Consider the following 10,989-nt stretch of genomic DNA (forward strand, 5'->3'; position numbering starts at 1 on the left):
CCGTACAGGAGAGCATTGCAGTAGTCTATGCGAGATGTAACAAGAGAGTTTACCAGAGATTTGGTTGCGTTCAGTGTTAGATAAGGTCTTATATGGCCAATGTGTCGCAATTGTGCGTAAGAATTTCTACAAACACTATTGACGTGTTGATCCAGCTTCATGTTTGAGTCAAGATAAGCGCCCAGATTCCTAACACTTGGTGATTGTTTGATTACAGAGCCATCGACGGTGACGGAGACATTTGAAACTGTTTTTGAGTTGTGCTCAGATGAGAATATGATTAATTCTGTTTTGTACAGGACCACTGCGACATACACAACCACTGCGATATACACGGCCATTCCCACATAAACGTCCACTGCGACATACACCACCACTGCGACATACACAACAACTGCGACATACACGACCACTGCGACAATACACGACCGCTGCGATATACACAACAACTGCGACATACACGACCACTGCATCATACACAAACACTGCGACATACACCACCACTGCGACATACACAACAACTGCGACAAACACGACCACTGCGACATACACGACCACTGCGATATACACAACAATTGCGACATACACGACCACTGCGATATACACAACAACTGCGACATGCACAACAACTGCGACAAACACGACCACTTCGATATACACAACAACTGCGACATACACGACCACTGCGACATACACAACAACTGCGACATACACCACCACTGGGACATACACAACAACTGCGACAAACACGACCACTGCGACATAAACGACCACTGCGATATACACAACAACTGCGACATACACAACAACTGCGACATACACGACCACTGCGACATACACGAACACTGCGAAATACACGACCACTGCGACATGCACAACAACTGCGACATACACGAACACTGCGACATACACGACCACTGCGACATACACAACAACTGCGGCATACACCACCACTGCGACATACACGACAACTGCGACATACACAACAACTGCGACAAACACGACCACTGCGACATACACGACCACTGCGACATACACAACAACTGCGACATACACCACCACTGCGACATACACGACCACTGCGATATACACAACAACTGCGACATACACGACCACTGCGACATACACAAACACTGCGACATACACGACCACTGCGACATACACGAACACTGCGGAATACACGACCACTGCGACATACACCACCACTGCGACATACACGACCACTGCGATATACACAACAACTGCGACATACACGACCACTGCGACATACACAAACACTGCGACATACACGACCACTGCGACATACACGAACACTGCGGAATATACGACCACTGCGACATACACAACAACTGCGACATACACGACCACTGCCACATACACGACCACTGCGATATACACAAACACTGCGACATACACGGCCATTCCGACATAAACGTCCACTGCGACATACACCACCACTGCGACATACACAACAACTGCAACATACACGATCACTACGACATACACGACTATTGCGTCATACACGACCACTGCGACATACACGACCACTGCGACATACACGACAACTGCGACACACACATCCACTGCGACATACACGACTGTTGCGACATACACGTCCACTGCGACATACACGACTGTTGCGACATACACGACCACTGCGACATACACGACCAATGCGACACACACGACCACTGCGATATACACGACCACTGCGACATACACGACCACTGCGACATACACGACCACTGCGACACACACGACCACTGCGACATACACGACCACTGCGACATACGTGAACACTGCGAAATACTCGATCACTGCGACATACACGACCAAAGCGACTTACACGACCACTGCGACATACACGACCACTGCGACATGCACGACCACTGCGACATACACGACCATTGCGACATACACAACCACAACGACATACACGACCACTGCGACATACACGACCATTGCGACATACACGACCACTGCGACGTACACGACATATGCGACATACACGACCACTGCGACATACGTGACAACTGCGAAATACTCGATCACTGCGACATACACGACCAATGCGACATACGTGACCACTGCGACAAACTCGACCACTGCGACATACACGACCACTGCGACATACACGACCACTGCGACATACACGACCACTGCGACATACACGACCACTGCGACATACACGACCACTGCGACATACACGACCACTGCGACATACACGACCACTGCGACATACACGACCAATGCGACACACACGACCACTGCGATATACACGACCACTGCGATATACATGACCAGTGCGACATACATGACTAATGCGACATACACGACCATTGCGACATTCACGACCAATGCGACATACACGACAACTGCGACAAACACGACCACTGCGACAAACGCGACCACTGCGATATACACGACCACTGCAATAAACACGACCACTGCGACATACACGACCACTGCGACATACACAACCACTGCGACATACACGACCACTGCGACATACACGATCACTGCGACATACACGACCAATGCGACATACACGACCACTGCGACATACACGACCACTGCGAAATACACGACAACTGCGACATACACGACCACTGCGACATACACGACCACTGCGACATACACGACCACTGCGACATACACGACCACTGCGACACACTAGACCACTGCGACATTTACGACCACTGCGACATACGTGACCATTGTGACATACACGATTGCTGCGACATACACGACCATTGCGACATACGTAACCGCTTCGACATTTACGACCATTCTGACATGCACGACCACTGTCATATACACGACTAATGCGACATACACGACCACCGCGACATACACGACCACTGCGACATACACGACCAATGCAACATACACGACCACTGCAACATACAAAACGAATGCGACATACACGACATATATGACAAGTGCAATTTACACGACCACTGCGACATACACGACCACTGCAACATACAAAACGAATGCGACATACACGACATATATGACAAGTGCAATTTACACGACCACTGCGACATACACGACCACTGCGACATACACGACCACTGCGACATACACGACCACTGCGACATACACGACCACTGCGACATACACGACCACTGCGACATACACGACCACTGCGACATACATTTATCTGATAAATATAGCACACATGTACATTTTGAGATGCTCATCTATTTAATGAATGCAACATACACCCGAGACCTTTATATTCGAGTCTACGGTTAAAAATGAAGGAGCAATTAGAACCGTTTTCTCATATGGTTTTATGACCACTACAGTGTACATGTTTCGGTGACTAAGGTTATTTAAGGTGCAATAAGGTTATAAAAGTATCGTGTGATGATATTTGCATAAACAGGGGTTATCTATTCCGATAAAAGAGCATATCAGTGAAAAAAAGCAAAAAGTGAATATCACGTTTATGCTTGACAGGATTTTTAGGTGAGAAACGGTTACCACTAGCGGATCGAAAATCGTCCGAGTATACTTTTTATTTCAATATAGGAAAACAAGTAATAAAATACGCAAAAAATGCACCATTTCGAATTAAATATTATAAAAGAATTCTTGGGGGATTACCCCCAAACACCAATGCTCATACCGGTTCTGAGAAAGGGGGGCAAGTCAAAATTGTAACGCCCCCTCTTACGTCAAATCCTGTACCACACCTGTTAGGTGACGATGTTTTGGACACAAGGTAAGATAAACCGTTGTGTCAATTGTTTGGTGTGTGTTGCCTTGAAGCGTTGTGTCACTTGTTTGGTGTCTGTTATCTTGTAGCGTTGTGTCACTTGTTTGGTGTGTGTTGCCTTGAAGCGTTGTGTCACTTGTTTGGTGTCTGTTATCTTGTAGCGTCGTGTCACTTGTTTGGTGTCTGTTATCTTGTAGCGTTGTGTCACTTGTTCTTTGTGTGTTATCTTGTAGCGTTGTGTCACTTGTTTGGTGTGTGTTATCTTGTAGCGTTGTGTCACTTGTTTGGTGTGTGTTATCTTGTAGCGTTGTGTCACTTGTTTGGTGTGTGTTATCTTGTAGCGTTGTGTCACTTGTTTGGTGTGTGTTATCTTGTAGCGTTGTGTCACTTGTTTGGTGTGTGTTGTCTTGTAGCGTTGTGTCACTTGTTTGGTGTGTGTTATCTTGTAGCGTTGTGTCACTTGTTTGGTGTGTGTTGTCTTGTAGCGTTGTGTCACTTGTTTGGTGTGTGTTATCTTGTAGCGTTGTGTCACTTGTTTGGTGTGTGTTATCTTGTAGCGTTGTGTCACTTGTTTGGTGTGTATTGTCTTGTGGCGTTGTGTCACTTGTTCTTTGTGTGTTATCTTGTAGCGTTGTGTCACTTGTTCTTTGTGTGTTATCTTGTAGCGTTGTGTCACTTGTTTGGTGTGTGTTATCTTGTAGCGTTGTGTCACTTGTTTGGTGTGTGTTATCTTGTAGCGTTGTGTCACTTGTTCTTTGTGTGTTATCTTGTAGCGTTGTGTCACTTGTTTGGTGTGTGTTGTCTTGTAGCGTTGTGTCACTTGTTTGGTGTGTGTTGTCTTGTAACGTTGTGTCACTTGTTTGGTGTCTGTTATCTTGTAGCGTTGTGTCACTTGTAGCGTTGTGTCACTTGTTCTTTGTGTGTTATCTTGTAGCGTTGTGTCACTTGTTTGGTGTATGTTGCCTTGTAGCGTTGTGTCACTTGTTTGGTGTGTGTTATCTTGTAGCGTTGTGTCACTTGTTTGGTGTGTGTTATCTTGTAGCGTTGTGTCACTTGTTTGGTGTGTGTTATCTTGTAGCGTTGTGTCACTTGTTTGGTGTGTGTTATCTTGTAGCGTCGTGTCACTTGTTTGGTGTGTGTTATCTTGTAGCGTTGTGTCACTTGTTTGGTGTATGTTGCCTTGAAGCGTTGTGTCACTTGTTTGGTGTCTGTTATCTTGTAGCGTTGTGTCACTTGTTTGGTGTGTGTTATCTTGTAGCGTTGTGTCACTTGTTTGGTGTGTGTTGTCTTGTAGCGTTGTGTCACTTGTTCTTTGTGTGTTATCTTGTGGCGTTGTGTCACTTGTTCTTTGTGTGTTATCTTGTAGCGTTGTGTCACTTGTTTGGTGTGTGTTGTCTTGTAGCGTTGTGTCACTTGTTTGGTGTGTGTTATCTTGTAGCGTTGTGTCACTTGTTCTTTGTGTGTTATCTTGTAGCGTTGTGTCACTTGTTTGGTGTGTGTTGTCTTGTAGCGTTGTGTCACTTGTTTGGTGTGTGTTGTCTTGTAGCGTTGTGTCACTTGTTTGGTGTCTGTTATCTTGTAGCGTTGTGTCACTTGTTTGGTGTGTGTTGTCTTGTAGCGTTGTGTCACTTGTTTGGTGTGTGTGTTGTCTTGTAGCGTTGTGTCACTTGTTTGGTGTGTGTTGTCTTGTAGCGTTGTGTCACTTGTTTGGTGTCTGTTATCTTGTAGCGTTGTGTCACTTGTTTTGTGTGTGTGTTGTCTTGTAGCGTTGTGTCACTTGTTTGGTGTGTGTTGTCTTGTAGCGTTGTGTCACTTGTTTGGTGTCTGTTATCTTGTAGCGTTGTGTCACTTGTTTTGTGTGTGTGTTGTCTTGTAGCGTTGTGTCACTTGTTTGGTGTGTGTTGTCTTGTAGCGTTGTGTCACTTGTTTGGTGTTTGCTGTCTTGTAGCGTTGTGTCACTTGTTTGGTGTGTGTTGTCTTGTAGCGTTGTGTCACTTGTTTGGTGTTTGCTGTCTTGTAGCGTTGTGTCACTTGTTTGGTGTGTGTTGTCTTGTAGCGTTGTGTCACTTGTTTGGTGTGTGTTGTCTTGTAGCGTTGTGTCACTTGTTTGGTGTGTGTTGTCTTGTAGCGTTGTGTCACTTGTTTGGTGTGTGTTGTCTTGTAGCGTTGTGTCACTTGTTTGGTGTGTGTTGTCTTGTAGCGTTGTGTCACTTGTTTGGTGTGTGTTGTCTTGTAGCGTTGTGGCACTTGTTTGGTGTGTGTTGTCTTGTAGCGTTGTGTCACTTGTTTGGTGTGTGTTGTCTTGTAGCGTTGTGTCACTTGTTTGGTGTTTGCTGTCTTGTAGCGTTGTGTCACTTGTTTGGTGTGTGTTGTCTTGTAGCGTTGTGTCACTTGTTTGGTGTGTGTTGTCTTGTAGCGTTGTGTCACTTGTTTGGTGTGTGTTGTCTTGTGGCGTTGTGTCACTTGTTTGGTGTGTGTTGTCTTGTAGCGTTGTGTCACTTGTTTGGTGTGTGTTGTCTTGTAGCGTTGTGTCACTTGTTTGGTGTGTGTTGTCTTGTAGCGTTGTGTCACTTGTTTGGTGTGTGTTGTCTTGTGGCGTTGTGTCACTTGTTTGGTGTGTGTTGTCTTGTAGCGTTGTGTCACTTGTTTGGTGTTTGCTGTCTTGTAGCGTTGTGTCACTTGTTTGGTGTTTGCTGTCTTGTAGCGTTGTGTCACTTGTTTGGTGTGTGTTGTCTTGTAGCGTTGTGTCACTTGTTTGGTGTGTGTTGTCTTGTAGCGTTGTGTCACTTGTTTGGTGTGTGTTGTCTTGTAGCGTTGTGTCACTTGTTTGGTGTGTGTTGTCTTGTAGCGTTGTGTCACTTGTTTGGTGTTTGCTGTCTTGTAGCGTTGTGTCACTTGTTTGGTGTGTGTTGTCTTGTAGCGTTGTGTCACTTGTTTGGTGTGTGTTGTCTTGTAGCGTTGTGTCTCTTGTTTGGTGTTTGCTGTCTTGTAGCGTTGTGTCACTTGATTGAAAAAAGCGTCGGATCCTGACGGTATAAGCAATCGCACATTGAAAGAATGTTCGCTCTCCTTGCTCAGCCGTTATGGTCTCTTTTTAACATACCTCTTCGTACTGTTATTTTGTCGAAGCCTCATGACGGTGGTGTTAACTGTATGCGTTATTGTATGGGTCGCGAATCCAATAGATATTTAGAATTGTACAAGTAAACATAAGATTTAGTCTGAACTATAAAGGCCGTTCCTCTTTTGTATATAAATCATAATAGTTTGTTTCTTGCATAACCAGAATATTATCACATACATCGGCTTCATTTGTGTATAAATTTACTCAGTCATTTTTTTATATTTTTCATTAAATACCATATTGGGTGTTGAACAAATTTCACTATTGGTTACTTTTCTTCCTGCGCCCAAATACGGATGATATTGGGTTTTCCATAAACAAACCAGTAAAGTGGTAAACAGTGCATAAATCTAAGTAAATGTAGAATTCTTTCACTTATGTATAATCTACGCATTGTCTGTAAAGCATTTAACGAAAGTAACATGATGTGCAATTTGCAGTTACCAGGGATTATGTAACCTTTGAAGTAGTATTTTTGATGCAACATCTTACATGGGGGGTTTGTAATTAAATGCATTACATTGCAAATAACTTCGCTCGAAGGGGGTATCCATTTTGAGGCGGAGTTGGAAGCTGAAGACGCGTGCCTAAGTGGTGCATACCAAACACATGAGTATGTTTACCTTTAACACTTAAGGGTGTTTTTTTGGTGGTGTGGGGGTGCACCCGGCGCTTTTCCCTTCTATCCCCTTCCCCTTGAATGGGCCACGTTAATTTTTTCTGTCAATATCAAAGAAACAAATTACTCGAAAAAAAACACCATTTTAAATTAAATACAGTCGAACCCGTCGGCTCGAATTCGTTTGGCTCGAATTCTTCGTTGGCTCGAACTAGATGAAGAGAACCGATTTCTTTATATTGAAGGTAAACGATCCCGCTTGGCTCGAATTTTCCGAGGCTCGAGGTATTTTAGACAGTCCCTTTTGAGTTCGAGCCAACGGGGTTCGATTGTATAGCCAGCATGTTTTTAGTGGATATATAAATTAACATAGATGCCACAACACGTTTGGGCATTTTGACATGTTTGCATGTCCCACTTTTCATTTGGGAAAAAATCTGACACGAGCAAAAAAGTCAACAATGCTCGCATTTGGTTCTCATGTCGAAGCAAAAAGATGACCGTAAATTTTCTACTTTTCTAATCAATGTTTAATTTTCCATACCACTTCGCTTGTGTTTTAGAAATATTTCACGGGTGTCAAGCATTCATATGTATATTTGTTGACATCCCAAAGTGAGGACAAGCCAAAGAATACGTAAAACAACGGCAAAACACAATACGTGTGTATTTAAACTCAACGTCCAGCGACCTTTTGTGCTCCGTAATTAACGAGCTATTGACCACTCATAAATCGGACGTCCATTTGAATATGTAAATAGGGGCCATTGTACCGAGTGGCCCTTTTAAGGGGAAGACTTTAGACGAGGGATGCTGACATTTTCAATCATACTTGGACCCCAACAGGAGTCGAAAAGACACCAATTGACAATTCCGTTACTCTTTTGTTTCTGCCTGACACCTGTGATATCCAAGCAGACATTCAAGACATTGAGCTATTATAAGAACCTTTAGTGAGTATTTTTGGTCTATGGAACCCCCTTTTAGGAGTTGGCATGTTTCCAGCCCCTGATTTCCGTTGATGGCGGGATTTGATGAGAATCTACTGGACACCTGTCCCTCTGTATACATTAAAAAATAGATGTAAAATGAAAACACTGCCAAATCTGTAATGCATTTGGATATAATAGGAAAACGTTTCTACCCAATCTTTAAGGGGGTCATGTTTAATGGCATAACAATAAAATATCGGGGGACAGAAATTAACTTGAAACAGCACAAGGCACAAAGTTTACATAATTATTTAAAAACCGTTTAGGTGCGGGTAGATAGTTAGGTTTTTTAGGGGGGGGGGGGGGGGGGCGGGAGCGGTTATTCTTTTCCCTTAATTCCGTTATGAAAACTGAAAAATATATGATGACCTTAGTACAGATAAGGCGGACGTTCGGCTTGCGGGTGTTTTTGTAAATCGTTCGGGAAACGCCAGAGAAAAAAAGTATAAAAAGGGCACACTATAGGTTAAAGTGGCACACTGTAAGTTGATGCAAAAATATATTTCTTTAATTTGAAAACATTATTATGTTCAAATCATTTGACTTAAAAAGTTCAAAATGAAAAAAGCATATGATTTGTGTACATATAAAGAGTTATAAGAGGTATTTTGGCGCTTTCTAACTGGAGACCTTGTGGCCACGAACCTTTTAATTGAAAAAAAGACTAATTTAGTCATAATAAAGACTAAAACTTTTTTTACAAATATCATGTTGTTTTTAGTTGTTGTTGTTTTTTGTTGTTGTTGTTGTTTCATTTTGTTTTTTGTTTTGTTTTGTTTTGTTTTGTTGTTGTTTTTCGTGTTTTGTTTTTGAGGGGGTTAACACAAACGTCAAATGTGTTTAACATGGAAATGCATTAATATCAACAACAAATTTGCATCGACCTATAGTGTGCCCCTTTAATTATGGCCTTATCCATACTATCTTGCGGTAATTGGTAGGATGTTTATGTCATATATGAAGTTTCAATACTTATATATTGACGTATTGGGAAAAACTTCTGTAATTGAACAAATTAATGTTGATGATAGCATCTGGAATGTTCTCAATACCTCATTCATCATGTTCTTTTACATCTAATGATTTTAATTTCACCACCCGGTACTAACTGTGCAAGACATTCAGATTGTAATTAATCATAAAATAAAAAATGAACATCATTTTGGAGTACTCCTGTAGGTACATGTATATACTGGTTCATATGAACTTAATAGCAAAAGGAAAATAATTACTGTTAGGTTTTCTGAAATGAAATTATGTGTGTGTGGGCGTGGGGACAATTCTTGAAAGAGATAATGAAATATTGGTGTAAATTATAAAATTATTAGTATTGAATTGCGTGATTGATATCATTATCGGGGGTATGAACGCAGTTGGGTTAGTTAATGTACGCGTGGAGTCCTTCGGACACACTTAAACCAGTCCAACTGCGTCCATACCCCGTTAATGACATTAATCACGCAATTCTTTCCTTAAATAAGAACCACAGTTCTATTTTCATGAAAATCTATGACGTCAATTCTGCTTTTTGCAGTTTAAATGATGTTTCAAAAAACTTTTATGATTATTGTATATAACAGAATCAATATAAAGTTCAATAAGATCTCTGTAATATTTCTTTTGAAAAGCATGGTTTCGAAAAATAGCGACGGGAAAATGATTTTATTTCATATGTTCCTGTACACAGCCCCATCAAATGAATATTACATTGTTTATGCACTACAGTATTACGTTCAATTGTGAATCCGGGTACACCAAGAAAGCTTATGAATCAGATCTAAACCCATTGGACATCATATTCACTGTATTCATCCGAGCATAAACCCAGTTTTCTGGTCCTGTTAACTATTTGAACCAACTTTATTAGGACATCTCAAAACTCCACTGTAGCAGAAAACTCCATTTGACATCCGGGTAACTCGACTCTGGATGTCGTCTGCCTATTTCGTCCGCCGAAAACTTAAAGTAGAACTGAACTGATATTTGACATTTAATTATTACATAACGATATAAAAGATTGATAATTTTCAAGTTTGATACGATATGTTATTCGGTTCAAATCATTTTCATAAGCTGGCAATTTTGTTACAAACTAACCCCTGTTCCGCATTTTCCAAAAAACTCAACTGACTTGCGTCCCTTGGCGTTGCTATACATGCGTAGTTGCTTCCCTTGGTACTGCCTCTCGGTTTTGATAGAGAATGAAGATGAAACGGGAGCCAGTCAATCGACATATCAACTTCCGCGTCCTCGAAAATTCAGTAAATAACATGGACTTTCCGAGGTTTTCAGTCCACTTACAAGGTTTATCACCAAAATAACGAGTAAAACATATGGACTTTGCTTAATCTTCCGACGTAGACACTTTTAATTTGAAAGTTAACAGAAGAAATGGAACGAATCAATATGTTCAACCAAGTCAAACACAGAAAGTTTGAAACAGTTTCAAACTAACGATAAATCCTGTGTTCCTGAACCGGCTGAAGTCTGAATCTGTGAATAATTTAGTGTACCAGTATCAGTATAA

At 42.0% G+C, this 10,989-nt stretch overlaps 1 protein-coding gene across 1 annotated transcript; it reads left to right on the forward strand.

Annotated features, from left to right (window-relative positions):
- Window positions 1-618: 618 nt before the first annotated feature.
- LOC128237930 (cysteine-rich, acidic integral membrane protein-like) lies at window positions 619-2,322 on the forward strand. Its single transcript, XM_052953505.1, has one exon. The coding sequence runs from the start codon at window positions 619-621 to the stop codon at window positions 2,320-2,322; it is 1,704 nt and encodes a 567-aa protein (XP_052809465.1).
- The last annotated feature ends 8,667 nt before the right edge of the window (window positions 2,323-10,989 follow it).

This window comes from Mya arenaria, chromosome 6 (genome assembly GCF_026914265.1).
Source record: "Mya arenaria isolate MELC-2E11 chromosome 6, ASM2691426v1".
NCBI classification, from domain to species: Eukaryota; Metazoa; Mollusca; class Bivalvia; order Myida; family Myidae; genus Mya; species Mya arenaria.

Excerpts from the sequence above, each read along its gene's own strand:
- LOC128237930 (XM_052953505.1), top strand. The coding sequence starts at position 619 with ATGCACAACAACTGCGACAAACACGACCACTTCGATATACACAACAAC.